This window comes from Alligator mississippiensis, chromosome 9 (assembly GCF_030867095.1).
Source record: "Alligator mississippiensis isolate rAllMis1 chromosome 9, rAllMis1, whole genome shotgun sequence".
Lineage (NCBI taxonomy): Eukaryota > Metazoa > Chordata > Crocodylia > Alligatoridae > Alligator > Alligator mississippiensis.
In genome coordinates this window covers 3,578,114-3,597,303 of record NC_081832.1, presented here as the reverse complement: position 1 = coordinate 3,597,303, position 19,190 = coordinate 3,578,114, and the positions used below count along the sequence as shown (strand labels likewise).

At 45.3% G+C, this 19,190-nt stretch overlaps 1 protein-coding gene across 1 annotated transcript; it reads right to left on the bottom strand.

The window, feature by feature from the left end:
- Positions 1 to 376: 376 nt before the first annotated feature.
- Positions 377 to 17,670, bottom strand: PCMTD2 (protein-L-isoaspartate (D-aspartate) O-methyltransferase domain containing 2). Its single transcript, XM_014609738.3, has 6 exons — positions 17,571 to 17,670; positions 13,186 to 13,537; positions 10,593 to 10,695; positions 8,434 to 8,605; positions 7,962 to 8,085; positions 377 to 6,482 (listed from the first exon to the last, which is right to left on the bottom strand). Exons 2-6 carry the CDS (start codon positions 13,490 to 13,492, stop codon positions 6,100 to 6,102), a joined length of 1,089 nt encoding a protein of 362 aa, XP_014465224.1. The 5' UTR covers positions 13,493 to 13,537; positions 17,571 to 17,670; the 3' UTR covers positions 377 to 6,099.
- Between the last annotated feature and the right edge of the window lie 1,520 nt (positions 17,671 to 19,190).

Below are 19,190 nucleotides of genomic sequence, written 5' to 3'. Positions count from 1 at the left end.
CTGGGCAGGTTAAGGCAGAGAAGCTCCCGCCCCGAGCAGGGGGGTTGATTAGAGGTTTTCCCCAAGGTCCACGCTAGCCCTTTTTTTCCTATCATTTCTATATTTACCTTTTCCGATCACATCCACTTCAGTTCCAAGTTGTCTTGTCCTGACACAGTGAGTATTTATTGTAGATATCCAACCATGTGAAATTAAGTTTCATAAATAATATTTATTGTAATAAATAAATAAATAAATAAATAAATAAATAAATAATTTTTTAAAAAGTAGAAAAACCCCAAACCACCCCCACCCCAGGTGTTATACCTACTAATGAACCATGTGCCAGCTTAAAAAAAAAAAACCTCAGTGGAAAGCACACAATAGAAAAACTAAGTACACATCAAAAAATCCGTAAGCACTTTATTTAGAAACCGACTTGATCTACAAAATAAAACCACTATCAACAGGAGAGGTTATATGGAGGGGAAAACCCCCAGAAAGAAGTGTTTTGGCTCTTCACAAATGTGGAAAACACATTGGACAGTAAGGAACCGCGCCCCCCCCCCCCCCCCAACACACTGCTTCCAAATGAACATTTTCCATTATGAATATATCAGTAAATAATGCTGACACTTATTTGGAGGTTTCAAGGGAAGAAATCAAGTTATCAGGCAGAATATAGTGGCTACAAATCAACAGCCTCTTAATATAAAATTAAAAAGAGCAAATAAAAGCGTTAGAATTTAAAGACAACCCATCAACGGGTTTTAGTAGGAGAGAGACAAGAATGAGCGTCACCTTTTGATGAAGAGCTAGGCTTGGGTCACTGCTGGGATATTATAGTAACTTTAGTAGTAGTTTTAGTAAACCTAAATCTGGGAGAAAATATAAAAATCAAGACTTTTTTGCTCAATTATTGTATTAGCACCCAATAATGCCACTGAGATTAATTTTTCACAAAGTCTCACCCTAGGAGATCCCACGTCACCAAGTTTTTGTTTTTCGGAGTAATGATTTTTACAGTGCTATCAGCCTACAGTGTAAACTGGGATCTTCTACATAGTTAGAAAAGCCTGTTAAAAATAGATGCTGCGCATGTGCATTAATTTTCATAACTATAGATACTGCAACATTTCCTCTACTACGTAGCATGCAGACACACTCTTTTATCAGTGTGCATTTACAGGGTATACTGGAAATATATAATACACACAAAATACCAAGTCTAAGAGAGTCCTTGGAATAGGCTCACTTGTTTCCTACATGGAATTAACAGGGCTGCCGCTTCAGAAGAAATTAAACCACAAGCTGTATGTTCAAAATGTCCTCAGATTCTCAAAGGCAGTCCAAAAAAAAAATAATAATTAAAAAAAAAATCAAATAAAAAAAAAGGAATCAAAGGATACACCTGAAACACTGGTCCGAACCCGGCTGCACTTGTGCACTACATGGATCCCAAGATACTAGACGCCTCTTTACTTTTGGTTACCTCAAGCTACAAGCGCAACTCAGACAAACACCCATGAGAGTTGCAAGTATGCCTCAAGGAAAGATATGGCTGGGTATTGATTCCCCGTCCAAGTGTCTTCATGTTTTGAGTGGCGCTCCAATTATTGTCAATGAGTATCCAAGCTTGGCAATTCGAAGTAGATATTTTAAACATAGCTTTCTCTGGTTCAATTATGGAGGAATCAGTTCAGTATTTGGTTATATACACCTCTGAATGCCTCACAGAGACCCAACCAGGACAATGGCATCAATGACATGCCCCAACTTGGATTTCTAGAACATTTATCACTGCCCACCCTTAGTCTATGGGATGAACTAAGAAACACTACTTTTTAGCATGGAGTAATACAAAAGGGAAAAACACTGCTAAAGATTTCGTTTATCCACAGATGAATGATGATTATCAGAATACTACTGTTTTCACAGTGTTCATAGATGCATTCATAGATTGAGGGCTAGAAGGGATCTCGGAAGATCACTGGGTCCAGCCCCCCTGCACCAAGCGGGACAGACAACTGGGGTCAAGCGACCCCAGCAAGGTGACCGTCCAGGCTCCTCTTTTTTTAAACACGAGACGACTAACCCCAAGCAGAAGGGAAGAAAAACATCCCCCCTTACTAATACCTCCTGGGGAGCTCTTCATCACTTTCCAGAGAGCTGTGGTAGCATGACATCTTACCTAGAGACTCTCCCATCACACAGCCCCGGAGTTTAAGTGTATGCAGGTTGTCAGAGGCTTTCCTCCAAGCCCTTCAGAGTATCAGTCAAATCCTTTCTTTTCCTCTCTCGTGTCCGCATGAGCAGGTATTTAGCAGAATTGGAATGTGTTTTAAGAGTTCGTACAAAGGGAACCCCAATTAATAGCCCATTTTGAAGTCCTTATTACGCATACAGCAATTTAACTGTTAAATCCCAGTTACCTGTCCCTACACAGCATTTGTCCAGTGTTCCCTCTGTCAGACAATGACAATTATTGAAAAGGGGACCTTTGCCTTTTAAATGGATTCAGCGACATATAACCACATTGCCTTCCTGAAGGCAGAACATGGCACACGCATACCCCCAAACAAATAGAAAATACAAACGTTTCGGATCAGCAGCGGGTGGAAACCAAAGGAATTTGCAGCATGTGAGCGCATCGCTGCTGCTTTGCACCAGAGAGAACGTGTTACACCCAGTCCCCGTGCACAGGCCTGGACCGATGCAGAGGATGCAAAGGAAAAAAGGAAGAGTGCTGCTTGCCCAAGTGTAGAAAACAGGTCCGCTAATACACCTGCCATTCAAAGTAGTTTCCAATTGCACCTGAAGCCAAAATGGAATTTTTCACAGCGCCGGCAAGAGAAAGAAGCCTGGATGGTTACCTTGTACTCACACAGACAGGTGTAAATAAGAAAATTTGCTTACCAGGATATTGCTATACTATTAAATGCATACCCATTCCACACGCACTCCTAATGGGCCAACATAAAGTCTTCCACATTTCCATTACCTTCTGGTTTGTAGATCATCAATTGTGCTATTTTGGAAGCGGATGCTCCAAGTTTTAAAGGATTCGGTGTAAAATACGTCTGCGTGACTTGACGAATGATCTCGTCTACGACACCACACATTCCTTCCTGTAGTTATGAAAATACTTATTTTCATAAAAAATCCTAAATACAACCGGATACAATGTTAAGAAAGCCAAAATGTCTTTACTGCATTTATTAGTATAGAAACACTCATTTAAAAAAAAAAAAAAAAAATTGTCAACTGAAACATTTTTGCATGCCTTATAAGATATGCAAATTTGTCTTGTTACCTTTGTACACATTTTGGAATCGACGAACTTAAGATTAAAACCATTTGAAGCTTGTTCCTTTTTTTTGTTTTTTTTTTGCTCAGATATGAATTTACGATCCTATCAAAATCTAGAAATCTAGAAAGGACATTTAAAAAGCAAACAAGTGTGAAATAGTCAACAGAAAAACTGGTGGTATATCCACGGTGCTTAGAGACTACGCAAAAAATGCTATGCTACAGTTAGTCTATTAAAAGCACTAGTCTACTATACAAAACTACAGTGCAAGTGGCTGTGAAAGGGGAAAGCTATATTTACAATTCCCCTTCTTTTACTGGCTACAAGCTACATTATTTCACAGTTAAAATACATCAGATAAACTCTCTCCGCTACATTGCTTTCTGTTTTGATAAATGGGACAACTGGACAACCTAGAACATGCAGTGCTTTTAATAAATATATCATCTCACCCATACCCAGGAAATATATATTGTGTGCGTTTTACAGCACGCAAAGATGGACATATGAAAATGTATTTACCAGGATATTGCAAAACCTAGCAAGTGTAATAACAAGGAAGATCTGGTGGAAAAAAAAAAAAAAAACAACCCCCGATTAAATATATTTTAAAATCATGGGGGGGAAATCAAATAGGGCTAAATGCAAAGATTATGTCCCTTAATTAGGGCAGGTTTAATAGACCCTGGGATGGATTATGCATGTAAACATCCATTTTAAGCTGTTTATAACCAGTTGTTTAAAAAAAATGGATTATTTCTATGTACCAGTAGGAAGTCCTGCAATTGCTAAAACTGGAGGAGGATTTGGTAGCCAAAAGCAAGAGGCTGCTAGAGAGGGTGAAAAGCGGTATCACTGGAGAGGAAGACTCCTACCTACGGATCGGCAGCACTTAACAGAACTGAAGCCAGAATCTTTTGGGGACCCGCACACCTGGATTTTACTGGACATCACACACATCACATTTGGGTTTTCTTTTATAGGAAAAAAAAGCGCATGTTTTTGGTTGTCCTGAGTACAATGTGGGTATCTGTAAACGCACAGAAAACTATCAAGTTGTCCCCGTTTGAGCTTTTGTGAGGGAGCAAGCGAGTCTAAGCGCGCTACTCGGGCTCATTAGACTAATCCCTAACACTTTTGTAAGAGTTGCACAAAATTTAGATCTCTAATTCAGTCAATGCACGTTGCGCAACTCGACACCACAAAACCCAACAGGATACAGAGGAATATGTTTTAGCAAGACGATCTTCATCCACTTCTTTTGGGAAACTGAAGAGCAATCCAAATGAGATCAAGAGCAAGCAACCCAACTCAAAGGGCCTCTGATGGGAACACACCTTTTCTGACACAGGTGGCTTATCCACTGCAAGGATGATTAAAAATTACCCTCTGGGGGAATCCACATCCATCGCTCAATTTGTTCCTTCCAGTCCTCAGGAAAGTTAATTTTGCAAACCAGCTCAGATAACCTCCCCCTCTCCGTGTGAACGCAAGTCTCTTCCTACCACTGTCACAGGAAGACTTGAGAATAAAGATTAGAGCTTATGTAGCACAAAACCGCGGATTATAAAGTCTTTCTACCCAAACTACTTTAAAAAGCTGTTTAGTTTGTTACAAGTAAAAAAAAATACCCCCAAAATCAGATGAACTAGAAAGGCAGTAAATCTAGTTCCACCTAACATACAAAGACAAGGTGGTCAGGAAATCTAGTCTCATCTTCTTGCTAGAGCAGACGTCAGAGGGACACAGACCCATTTCAATTCAGAGCCTGACATCTGGGTGATGCCCCAACATTTTAGTTACTTCCCTCAGTCCGGCCTAGCAGTACTTCCAACTGCATTACATTGCATTTAGCACGTAAATTTGCCGAAAACAAGATCTGCTGGTCATACTATCAGAGCTCGCTTTTATGCAACCCTCTGCTACATGTCTCCTCTTTCCACCCATTTGGCTTGTTGTCTTTTTTTTTTTTCCCCTTTTGGAATGACTTCCCGAAATTTTACATGCAGTCTCAAACCTGGTTATCCAAGCAATCTCTGGAAGTCAGCTTGCCAATTTTTAAAATTCACTCATTGCTTGCCTTATTTGTAACCTTACAGAGTTAACACTTTGCCTCAGCCTGGATTTTATATAACCAGGTGCTTTCTGCAATGGGCACGCCAACTCCCTGCCAAACTTTTCAATCCTCCTACGGCAAAATGCACCGTTTCTTTCCGAGACCTATCTATTGAAAGGTGGCCAGTGCTTTCCTCCACTGTTCAAAACCTGGGTACCTCGAAGCAACACCAAAATCCCTTTTTGTACATTTGCAAAAGACGTGGGGTTTTTTAGGGTTCTGGAAGAAACCCCAAATAAGGTTTACCAGGTCAGATTTTAGTAAGAACTTCATTCTCCGTTACAAATGGACACGACACGGCAGAGTTAGTGGGAGAGCATGGACAATGAAGGGCTCCAGGAGGCTGCCTATGGAGTATCGAAAAACTGCAATTTGGTGAAAGGAGAGCTGAGATCTCAGACATCTCTTGCACAGTTAGTTTCAGGGAATTAAATCCTTCCTGCAAGCAGCTGGGCATTTCACCAGCTTCCCTCCTAAAGATGCCCTGCTCTAGGATAAAACTATAGCACACAACCAAGGAGGAGAGCAAACTTAAAAAAAGCCATGATGTTCATGTATACAGCAGCCACATTCCCAGCCAGCCTACCGCCACACTTGGTCATGTTAACAGGCAAGCAAGTGGTGTACATTTGTCAAGCCCTACGAAGTATTTTATTCTTTTGTCTACCCTTCCGCTTCCTACGAGAAAGATAACTTATTTTTCTCTGTAATAAAGCAGGTAATATTTCAGGGGATCGGGCAAAGGCAGACTCAAGACCTTTTCCCTCAGGAAGTTTACAGGGGGGTCCGGCTTCATTTCCAAGATACCCTTTTCCTCCTCTTCTAGAGTCTCATCCTCAAACTCTTCGCAGTTGTTGTTATCGTCGGAGTGGTTTGAGATCCGGCTGGCAAAGACCTCTTTGTCCAAGAAAACAATGGTCTCCATGCGACGGTGGCGGACGCGCCTGCGCTTGCACCGGGGCAGGTTCTTTGGGCTGTTTCCAGTTTGACTGCCGGCCTCCTGTTGGATTATCTTTTTAATAGTTCCTCGGATAGCAATGCGGGCCAGATCTTGGAGGCTGCGGACAACCACGGGCGCTAGAAACACAAAACGGAAAGCGTGAACAGGTGTGCAGGTGCAGCTCTGGCAGTACAAGACGAAGAGTGGTCAGATGCCCACGGCTTTATCATTTTATCCGAATTCCTGCCCCGTTTATAACGACACTTGTGTCACCTGAAATGCACAGCATTCTTCCCCCGCCCAACCACAGGTCTTCACGCGCTTCTCCCTCCATCTCAACATTAAGGGGAGATAGCAAAACATTAAGGGGAGATAACGAGCAAGGGAAAAAAATTAGCATTTTCAATATCCAATCACCCAGGAATGTGCAGCACGTTCTCAGTTCTTACATTTTTAAGGCTTTATCATTGCGGTTTGGACTGTGCAGCAACCGGGAGGAAAGTTTGTTTCCTCGCTGCTGAGAAACATGGAAACGGCCCCAAATGCATGGAAGCAGGAGTGAGTAGGGCTGGCTTGCACTCTTACATCCATCACCAATTAGGTTCAAGACCACAAGCAAGTCACTTCAGCATCTGTCAGCTTTCTCATGTGGAAAACAGGAATGATACCTATCCACTTAAAGGTGTCATGGGATTAATTCACTAGCACGTGAAAACTGGCTGGAGGAAAAGGAGTTGTATAAACCTAGGAGTGGGTATTCTTTAGAGAACCCTCTTGAAGGCTTTGAAAGACTATTTTAGCTTGGGCACTTCTCTCCAATCCGTTCAGCATGCACGACTTAACTACTGCAGGATGCAATGCATATACAGACACCGAGGCATTCTTCTGATCTAGGCAAAGATGGGCAGGGAGGGGCTGGAGAATAGCGTGAAATATTTGTAGGTTCTCGCATACTGAACACAACACAAAGCAGTGCTCAGATGAAGAGCTGACACACTTCACCCAACATGGCAAGAAGCACGGTGAGCAACACAAAGAATGCCAGCAGAAAAGAGATCAAGGACCAGGTCTTCTTATGTGTTTACACAAAACCTTGCACAGAGGAGCCTCGGTCTAGGGATCAGGACTGGTGGGTGTTACCTGCAATACAAATGAAGAACGTTTCCCCTGAAGGGTTTCCTATTTGAAGGAATCTCACGGATGACCTTACTACTCACGTACGTAGGTAGATGTTACATTGGAAAACAACCCTGCCTATGCATTTTTTCATTTTTCTGAGCTACGTTCTCTTAACACAGTCCAAAAGCGAAGCTTAAAAATGAAGGCACACCATACCTAGAAGCTTCAATTTCACAAAGCATTCATTACAACTTTGGACTTAATTACAATCTGTTTTCTTATACCACACTACTCCAAAGACAGTGAACAACTCGGGCATTCAAAGATGAATCAGGAATAAAAATCAGAGAACTGCAACGAGTATGAAAGCAGCTGGCATGGTTCACATCAGAAGAATGGCACGTATGCTTAGCATAGGTGGGGACGTTATGCTGAGATCAAGACACAACTGGTGCAAGGAGAAAAAAGCAGTTTTGCTGACAAGTATTTGGACTTACGCAAGTAAACGATATTGGACTTCCCTGAATCCATGTGGTTGGGCTGAACTAGAGGAGCAAAAGAAACAGCCAGGATCTTCTTGGTTTCCCAGGCAGAAGGACCAGTGCGAGTTATCTTAGTCAGCTGCAAAGAGAGAAAGTGCGGTCTGCTAGGTAAACCACAGAAATCCCAAAAACTTCAGAAAGCAAAAGTGTGGCAAGGGCTCTCAAATAACTCGGTTACTGCAGCATTTGAAGTTCAGCAGCACAACATGAAACACTCCCAACCAACTAAATACCCAAGACCTGAAAAAAAGGGACGGGCTGGTGGAACTATGCAGAACGTGTAACTTTTAAGTAGGACCTGCACGGTTCGGTTTCTAGAAAGGGCGGCAATTTTGCCTGAAAGAGCGATCTCAAATAAGCCAGTGAATAGCAGGAAGAGCTACCAACTAAAGAAGGTATTGCAAATCACAAGGAAAGAGGCGCCAACCTTCTCCTCTAGCGGCATGACGAGAATTCCCCCAACTTTCAGCAGATTTTTCATGTAGTCTTCATGCTCTTTCTTGACTCCGGCGCCACAGTAGACACGGTCATACTGGGTCGACTCTGGAGAGATCTCTAAACAGTTGCCGCTAACAAAGGAGGGCTCGCAGAACTCAAACCTGAAAATGAAGGAGTCCAATTACAGTGGTCTTGGACCGCACGGCTGCTTAAGACAAAAGAAATGGCCTCTGCAATTTTCTTTCATACTGTGCAGGACAACTGATTAATACAATTTCAATGGGCCAATTTTCCTCCCATGCCCCAGCATCTCAAAATACTAGGATCTACAGTCTGCCAGAATGGACCTATATTTGAACTCACTTGAGCTATTTGAAATCACTCGTGGATGAAACTCTCCGAAGAGCTCAGGTGCACAACTTCACACCTACCTGGGATTCAAACAACTAGCTCATCCCAGTGGTTAAGAGCGACTCACAGACTCGCCACAAGATCTGTGCAGAAATATCACACCTGCAATTCCAACTACGAACCCCGAGGACTGAACCACTGTGTCCCTGGCTTATTTTTTCTCAAGCTTTTAAGCGGTTTGCAGACATCCTGGGAAAATGAAACAACTTAAGCTAACACTCAAAATGGGCTCCTGGTTCTGCCCAACTCAGTGGGGGTCTTACCACCACCACCAATAGACCCAAAATTTCACCCTTAGTTTATAAATAATTTTATAGCAGTAAAATGAATTATTTTGTGCTATTTCTATTACTCAGGTATATGCAGAATTAGCACAGGCTACATTAATCTCTATATTTAAGGAGGCCGCAATGACAGACTAACTACACCACTTTCAGGTGTCTTGGGAGAAGATTACTTTGTAAAGCATTATATTGAATATTACCGCATTTCTTGAAGTCTTTTCCTTTTGGAAAAATAATGTATTTGAAACAGCTGTAATAGCCCTTACTCATGTAGTTTTAGTAGCTAACCCATCAGCCATAGTCCTCCTTTCACAATGCCATATATTTTACTTAATTTTTTTAATAAAAGAAGAGTATTCTTATTTATAACATCAGTCCCCGAAATCCAGATTGGTCAGCTGTAGAAGAGCACAGTTTTACATGCCTTTTTCTCTTACTGGAAATCCTCCAAAGCATTTTACAAGATGTATATTATTGGCTGCTTTAAGCTCTTATAGACTTGTTGCACTAGTCAGGATACAACTCTACTATTAGGATAATTGCATAAAGAAGAATTTGGAAGTGCACAGAAGAACATGTTTCTTTTTTTAAGAGTTTCACTGGCATCTTCCAGCTCCTACCAACCACTAATGAGCAAAGCTCTCATCTGATTGACATCCTCACTAATACTGTACTTCCCCTCTGCCCTTTTGTTCTTGCATTGCAGCATCACAAAAGTTTCCCCCCTCCCTACTCCCAAGTGCATACAAGCATACTCCTGCAGTTGGACTTTGCTCTGTAGCTAAAATTATTGCATTTCTTCGAAGCTAGACAGGAGGAAGACAGGTTTGAGAACAAAAGCAATTAGATCATTGACAACAGGTGAGCAGGTCCTACCCATTGCTATTTACAGGCATTTTTTTGCCCTTCTTTCCATCAGGGGCACCTCTTCCCCCTCTATCAGCTTCCCTTTGCCGTGACCATAGTGTGACATGGGTAAAGTGACACCCTCAAGGGACCAGAAGCACTTCTTCCTGGGAATAAAACTGCAAAAGCAGTCCAAAAATATGACAGCTACCACGCACATAGCCTATAGTTCCCCTCACCAACCTCATCAGAAACTTATTACTTGTGACAGCAGAATGGACATTTCAAGCAAAACCCTATACCAGATTCATCCCAATCAACTTCAGGACTGATTTAATCATCATAAAATAACTTCATATAGTAATCAGGGAAGTTTTTTGTCTGACAGATAAAACCATGTTATAGGAGTAAGGGTCTCCGTTTAAACGTCTGGGGAAATTTCTGCTATCAGGTCACAAATATCAAATCCTATCATCCACAGCCTCAGCAAAGGTTGATTGCAATTAAATCTTACTGCCTGGTGCAACTCATCAAGCCCAGGAAAGCAGAGTCCTCAGAACATCCTCAACTCACGAAGCGCCATCCCAACAGCAGTCTCCACACTCACTTGTCAAAGCTGTCGCTTGTCCTGATGAAGTCCTCCAGTTTCTGCTTCGCGTACTCAATCACGTCTGAGTGAAGCTCCACGCCGTGGTTCACGCCAAAAGGACCTGCCAATTAAGAGTGCACAAAGGAAGTGCAATTAGATAAAGCCCAGCACTTTGAAGCATCAGTCTAGGGATTGGGACCTGTGGGCGCTACCTGCAGTACAAATGATGAACAGCTTTTCCCCGGAAGGGTTTCCTCATTTGAAGGACCCTCACCCGAAAGTCATACTGCACATTTAAGTAGGTAGAGGTCGCATCTGAATACAACCCTGCCCGTGCACTTTTCTGAGATGTTCTCTTAAAGTAAAAAATACAGGCACATCATACTTAAAATAAAAATAAAAGCATGCTCAGTTTCTCAGCTTGTTCCAGGCTGTGGTTACACAAATGAGGTCAACGAAAGCGTGAGTTTGTAGCGCATGAGCTACATGGCCCTACCTTCCCATGTGCACACTCTACCCTGCAGTAAGCATGAGGTTAATGTGCCCCCCTCAGTAAAAGAAGTGCAAGCTAGCCCATGTTGGCAGCAGAGTCAGAGCATGCGCAATTACTACAAGAGTAGCTAACACCCAGCAAATTCACACCTTGGCTTGCCTCATGCTCGCTTGTTGGGGGCAGCTGAACTAAGCTACCACCAAAGGAGTCCTCTGCATTTATGTACATCGGTCAGCACTCTGAAACACGGGGCCATTGAAGGTCAGAGATGGCTACAGCCCTGATGGACAGCAGCCTTCTCGGACACGGGTGTCCCCACTTCTACAGGGAATGGCAAGGCGTGACGGGAATGCTGTGATGCAACAACATTTTGAGAACATATACTAGTTAAGGTGTGCCAAGTGGCAGATTGGGAAGGGAACAGGTGGTGCAGCAGCAGATAGCACAGGGAACAGAAAGCAGAGCAGCAGATCAAGTGGGGACACGGACTGGAGGGGCATTTGAGGCTGCAGGGCTGATTTAAGGCACGTCTGGCCAAAAAAGGCTGGTCCTCACTGCTTCAGGGGATGAAAAACTCTCTCTAGATCATTTCTGTCGCCAACAAAAACAGCCCCCAAAACCAATCCATTTTGAAATCCTATCCAGCAACCCCCGCTTTAAGACATTAGGATCTTAATCCAGGCCTGCCAGGTGACTTTTCATAACATGAGCAAACATTACACAGAAAAATCTCACAATGGGGCCATTTGCCTTCAAAGAGCTGAAAGCAAAATTGTTGCGGACTTAGTTATTCGCCCTTTAACAGGCCTGCTATTATGCACTAAGAGCGCTGAAGACAATAGCCCTGCTTACACTGTAATTAAAGGTTACCTGAACCCTAATGGCTTTGATTTGAAACTGGCTTTATCGGCTTCCTAATTTTCCTGGAAGCAGTGGTACCAAGATCCTGAAGTTTTAAGTGCTCAAACCTTAATTACTATCGTTGCCAATACCAGCTCTATGAAAAGCCTCTAAAAATGGTAATAAGTCTATGCTGATGACGAACACTTAAAACTATTGAAATCGGTGCCCAGTACCCAGGAGGAGCATAGGATCCATGATGTTATTTAGCCAGCTATACACATTGCTCCTGCCTTCCAGTAAACACTAACTGGATTTCTGCAGGACAAGTGAAGGAAGATTTATGCCAAGCGTGCCCTACATTAAGCAATTCATACCAGGAGAACGTAAGGCGATTTCCTGCGTTTTCACATGTTTAACTCTGTGTGGTCACCCATGCTTCTGAATCCTGGTAGGGTTAATCTACTTATGCATTTAGTGCCACGTGCTTCTCTGGAGAGGGGGATGGAGAGAAGGTTGCTAAATGCAGGCAACCCACACCACTGCTTTTGCTTTTGCATTGGTTACGACAAAATATATGTTAGCCAGTACTTCAAAGCATTGCTTTACTCCTACAATAGAGCTGATCAGGAAAACTATTGGCTGCTCTGACAGGCGGACTTGCCTCTAATGCGTGCCAGTTCGAGATCAGAATTGAGCTCCTTAGGTGCTTTTCAGCTTGGCCAAGGTGGACTAAAAGCAAATGGGATACAGTGCTGGAAGTAATACATCATGCACAATCCCAACTTCAGACCAACTTGGCTCTTTCCACTCTGGACACTCACAGGAGAGCCCAGCAAGCCCAAGACTCATGCAGGGGGTCGGACTTGATGATCTATTGAGCTCCCTTCCGACCCTAACATCTATGAATCTATGAATATGAATCTATGAATAAACCTAACATCTATGAATCTATGCCCATTTTGGTGGGAATACACCAAATATACCAGTATAAATGAGCTGAACTGCTGCAACTTTAAACCTGAACAAAACAGCTTAAAAAAAAAACAAAACCCAAAAAGATTACTGGGTTTCAGCTCTACTTATATGGGAGCATCTTATAGCGATATGATTTAATACTGGTGCAACTTATGTCTGTCCATGCCCCAAGCTTGACAAAAACATGCTTTATGTACAATGATACCTTAAAAAGCTCGAAGTCACAGAAGAAGGGCTCCATACCTTGTGAAAGCAGAAGGCAAGTTAAGCAATAATGAACATGACCGAAATGATATTTACCCAAGATGAGTCCCACCATAGAGCTCAGGTAGCCAGTGCCGCTGCCCAGGTTCAAGAAGGACAGTCCCGGTTGAAGATCCAGAGCCTCCATCACTTCTGAGTATATACACGGAGCCGAGAGATGAATATTCCCATGTTTCCATGCAGAGTCCTTGTAAGCGCTGTCCTTAAACTCCTCCAGATAGTAGTCTCCCCGGTCAACAGCTCGAAACGCCTGCTCCACCAGGTCGGTCCGGATATACTGCGCCTCTTTCAAGTTATCAATTAACTCATCGTTATCTTCACCAGCACTCACCGCGCCTCCCATCTTCCTCAACAATTTTCCCCGCAGGTTCTCACACTAAACAGGGATCTGGGAAGAGGAAGATGACAAGATACATTAAATACTATGATAACCACTCGGGCTGCTGCACACAAAGTCATTTAGAGTCCCAAATTAAAGCATCTCCTTTGGAAGATCGTCAATGCAAAAATACGGCAACACAACTTTCATCCACAAAATCACTTTAAAAAACAAAAACACATATGCACAGTATCTATCGTATATAAAAAAAAAAAAACTACCCCAAAACCCAATAGATTTCATACCTGGGTTTGAGACTTGCACATTTTTGGAAGGCAAATTCCTGCAATCACACGCAGCTTTTTATCTGCACCATACCCTCTTTCAGTGAAATGACGTCTACAATGTCACTTATTTTTTTTGACTGAAAGTGCTGTATAAAACTCTAGATTCTGGTGCCCATTTTTATTCACTGTCTCTCTCCCCCTCTGTCCACACACGCCAAAAAGTCCAAGCAATACTAAAATCAGGGCCTGTCTCTGACAAACTTTAAGACGTGTCCATGTTGCCTCTAACTGGTATTAGAAGACAAGGCATTGGGATGCTATACCCAATGGAGCTTGGGGACAGAAAAATAAAACCATCCAGGGACACATGAAGAAGGATGGAGGAAAATTAAGAGGCCGCTTCACTGAATCCAGGGCCCCCACCTGTGTGCATTCTGGGTATGGGCATAATTCGCTTACCTGGATAACCCAAATCCAGTCCCAGGATGCTGCCTATTGTTTCCACTGTAACTAGCATTGATTATCTGCATACAAATTAAAGGCATACGCCAATGAAGCGCAGAGCATCTTTCAGTGCCTCTGTCTACTATGTAATTTAATTGCACTTTGTTAACGGCCATACAAACCCCAACTATAACAGTCGACTTCCTAACAAACTGCTCCTCTTTAGTATACCAGACACAGCTGCTTCCTTTTCTCCCTCAGGGGGTTGCAACTAGTAGCCATGAACATGATAGGAGTGAGAGAGTTTGGTGGTCCCCATCTCCTTTCATTTTGAGACCTAACAGCACCCCAAAGCAAAAACCTTGAAAATGATGGGAGCTAATCGTGTCCAGGGGTGCTACAACCACAGCACTGACAACACCGGGTGGTAAAGGATGGGGTAGGTGGATATACTCCCAGCATTTTTTCAGGCCAGAAGAGATGCAGTGAAACAGAGGACACCGGACAAACTCCCAACTTGCTCTTGCTTCTGCAGTTTCAACCATCAGCACAGAGAATAAATGTTGGAAAGACATTTCTATAAAAGTAAGCACAATTTGTCAGGGTCTCTTCTAAGATCGAAGTGAGATAATATCCCTCGGAGGCTATTTCAGCCCCATCTGGCCCTTACAAATTAACAACGCTGATGATGTCACCGGATTGGTCACCTCCTAACAGACTCAATTCATCCCGCAAAGAGAAAGCAGTCCATTTACCCTCCTTTGACGCCGCACAATGTAGGCTGCATATCATCTGCATCTTTTAAAGAATGAGCCGCAGAGGGTAAGAAGTTAATTTCTGAGTCCAGCTTCATCTAGCTGGTTCCCACCCACTAAAAAGTTCCTTTTCCAAAAGTACAATGTGATTTTTGATTTACAGGGCTTTTGGCTCTGCTAGAACCAGCCGAAGCAGCAACTTCACTGCTCTTTTCTGGGACCAGATCTGCCCACAGATAATTGTTCTATACATTCAGCAAGAGAGAAAAAAAGATCTCTCTCTCTCTCTCTCACACACTTTCAGTTTCACAACCAACAGAAAAAATGCAACCACCACCAAGCAAATCTTGCCACATGGACTCACACACAACCCTGCTCTGCCTCTCTGTAGTGACCCGAGACATGATGAATTTACCACTAAAATTGTTAAGAGTGAGCTGCAGGCAGAAATTAGGCAAATTTTCACACGCCACAATCCAGTACAGACCTACATTTTGCACATTGGCTTCTTTTCCATCCAGGAGAACATAAAACACCAGCAGAAGCTGCCTCTGCCTGAAGAAGGGTGTTTGTGCCCTAAAGCTTGCAAAGAAAACTGCTTCCAACTATTTAGTTAATCTAATAAGAGAGATCACATTTACCCAAAGAACATTGTCTGCCTAAAATTTGGTATAAGAATTTCTGAGATTTTTCTCCTTTTGTAGGTAACATCCCTGCTGGCAGGGGGCCGGCTCGGGTGAGGATGCACCCCTGGATCTGTGCATCCGAGCCCCATTGCACCCCCATAGTGGTACACCTTACACATCCCATTACTGCAAGGAGAAAGAGCCTGGACTCTAGGGAACTTCATCGGACAGCCTTACACTTCGATCTGGCCGTACATGCATGCCAAAGCTTCGGCTACTGCCTGCTGATAGCTGCTGTCAGTGCCTGTGGGTAGTACACTTCACATAATTAATTGCTCTGAGGGAAGGAAAAAGCAAACACACCCTCCTTTCCTGTCCTCCAGACCCTGCCTTCCTTAACTTTAGTTCAGACGTTCTCTCTTTCTTGAATCTATTCACCCCTCTCCCAACCGGGTGCTCTTGATGCTATTAAACAGCTGCAGGTTTAAATACCGATTACCAACACAGCTGGGAGCCCTGCCGAGCTCCTACCACAGCTCCCCACAGGGCTTAAATGCCTTTTTCGGTTCCTCGTGCACACAAAGCGCCACCACGACCCTTCCGCGTTGCAGTTTCGGGTCCACCCCATGGTCCCCTGACCCGGCTGCTTGCTCCCTTCTGCTCTTCAAACAACGGGAACCAGGTCACGTGCAAGCAGCGGCAGGGGCCTCTGGATGAGACTTCCCGAGTTGGGCCCTGTGAGCCACGAAGAGTTGTGACCGGTTTAGGTCTAACGGCACCAACCGGCCTTTATGCCAGGCGCTGGAAAACGCACGGCGCCCACGGAGAGGTTAAAACCCAGTAGGGGCATTTTGCAAAGAAATCCAGCTGCCTCCCCCCACCAGCCCCCAGGGAAAACCTACAACCAGAAGCTTCTCCTTTTCTGCAGCAGTTTCCCTCCTTCTCTCTGCAAACGCCTGCAGGTCTTGACCAGCCAGCACACCCTCTCGGCAGGGCCGGCCAGCTCCCAGACCGCCACCGCGTGAGGATGCACCCCTGGACCCGTGCACCCCTGGATCTGTGCAAGACACCCCGCTCCATGCACACCCGCCCAGACTCATGCACACCCCAACCCGTGCACACCCGCCCAGACTCGTGCACACTCCTCCACCCGTGCACACCCGCCCAGACTCATGCACACTCCTCCACCCGTGCACACCTGTCGACTCGTGCACACTCCTCCACCCGTGCACACCCGCCCAGACTCGTGCACTCCTCCACCCGTGCACACCCGCCCAGACTCGTGCACACTCCTCCACCCGTGCACACCCGCCCAGACTCGTGCACACTCCTCCACCCGTGCACACCCGCCCAGACTCGTGCACACTCCTCCACCCGTTCGCACCCGCCCAGACTCGTGCACTCCTCCACCCGTGCACACCCGCCCAGACTCGTGCACACTCCTCCACCCGTGCACACCCGCCCAGACTCGTGCACACTCAAACTGCACATCCCCCAACCCATGCACACCCCCCAGACTCGTGCACCCTTGGGGCTGGGGTTTCTCATCCTGCTGGGAGGGGAAGCAAACACCTGCACGGCAGGAGGCCCTGCTCAGGTCCCAGACAAGAACCCCTGCGTGCACGGCTGGATTGCATGCCCCCAGCCCCTCGGGCACCCATGGAGGGTGGGGGGCATTGCAGCAGTGGCAGGGGCTTTGCAAGGGGGGGGGGGGGGGGCTGCTGCTGAGCTCCTTGCACTGCCCCTGCCCCCAGCACAGCCCAGGCCTCCCACTGCAGCCCGGACTGGGGAGGGGGCAGCCAGCCCTGTGCCCTGCCCCCAGCCCTGGGCATTGCTGCTCCATGCAGCAGGGCGCCCCCCGCCCCATGCATGGGCAAGGGGGAGCCCCCTGCACCCCAAAGCAAGGGCTGGGGTGCAAAGCAAGCCTGGAGGCTGGGGAGCACCCCCTGGCTTGCAGGGGCAGCCATGCCCCGGGGCAGGGCCGCGGTACCTGGGCAGGGGCAGCTCCCCCGGGCGCTCCGGCTCCGGCTGCTGTAAACACTGCCCCAGCTGGGAGCCCCGGGCAGCGCCACTGCGCAGGCGCGGCCCGCACCAAGCGGGAGGCGGGGGGAGGTTGGATTGTACCACTGTGACAAGAGGAGGAAGAGCAGCCGTGGCTGGGACGGACCACTGTGGGAAAGGGGAGGGGGGAGCTGGAAGGTCGCATTGAGACGGGGGAGGCTCTCATGCATCTCCACTGCAGCCCCCCATTCTAGGAGTGACCCTAATGCAAACCTGAACCCTAACCCTCAATCCAAACCCTAACCTAATAGCAGCCAAAACACCAATACAAACCCTAATTGGAACTCGAACCCAAACCCTGACCCTAACCCTAATCCCAGCTCTAACCTAACCAAACTTTAGCCCAGAGCCTAACCCTTAATTTAGCCCTACCCTAAACAAATCTCTCATTCAAACTCTGACACTAAACTTAATTTTATCCCTACACCTCACCCTGCCCTAACCCGACACAAATCTCTAACCCAAATCATGACCCTAAACCTCATCACAGCCCGAACATTACTTCAAGCCCTAACCCTAAAAAAATCTCTAATGGAAGCCCTGACACTAACCTTCATTTTAGCCCTAAACATAACCTTAACCCGAATCCAAACTGTAAAACTAAACAAATCTCTAACGCAAACCTTAGAGTTTGCAAACACTAACCCTGGCCCTAAATAAACCCCTAATCCAAACCCTACCTTTAAAACTAACCACATTTCTAACCCAAACCCCGACCCTACCACTAATACCAGCCCTAACACTAATCCAAACCCTAAACAGATCTCGAACCCAAACCCTGACCCTAACCCTAATCCCATTCGTAACGTAACCCTAATCCAAACCCTAACCCTATCTTTAGCCCTAACCGTAAAAAAATCTCTAATTAAAACCCTGACCCTAACTTTCATTTTAGATCTAAACCCAACGCTGGACCTAACCTTAATCAAAAACCTAGGCCTAACCCTAATCCTAGCCCTAACCATAACCAAATCTCTAACCCGAACCCTAATCTTAGCCCTAACCATAACTCTGGCCCCACCCCTAACCCTATTCCAAACCCTAAACAAATCTCTAACCCAAACCCTGACCCTAACCCTAATCCCAGCCGTAACTGTAACTCTGGCCTTAACCCTAATCCAAACCCAAGCCCTAACCCTACCCCTAGCTCTACGCTCGTCCCCAGTCTGTCCCTCCTTGCTCCCATTCCCTATCCCCCTAACCTCTGGCTGCCTTTCCTCCCCCAAAACAGCACCAACCCAACCCTCCCTCTTCCCTGTGCAGAGCCCCATTGCCCCCCATACACCATACTGCTGTGCCTTACACCGGTGATCCTCAACCAGGGACCCCTTGGTTCCTTGAGAGCCTTTTGGGGGTGCCCCACCGTGTCAGCACTGTTGTGGTGGGGAGATGATGATTCACAAAAGAAACCTAGAGATGTCAAATAGAAACCTGTCTTGTTAAAACATTCAGCCCTGTGCAGGTCTTGACCCTATTTTTCTTATTATTTTATGTAGTAAAAAAAAAAAGCACAAGCTGAGTGCTGGCGTTTTCCAGGAGGTGCCTTGAG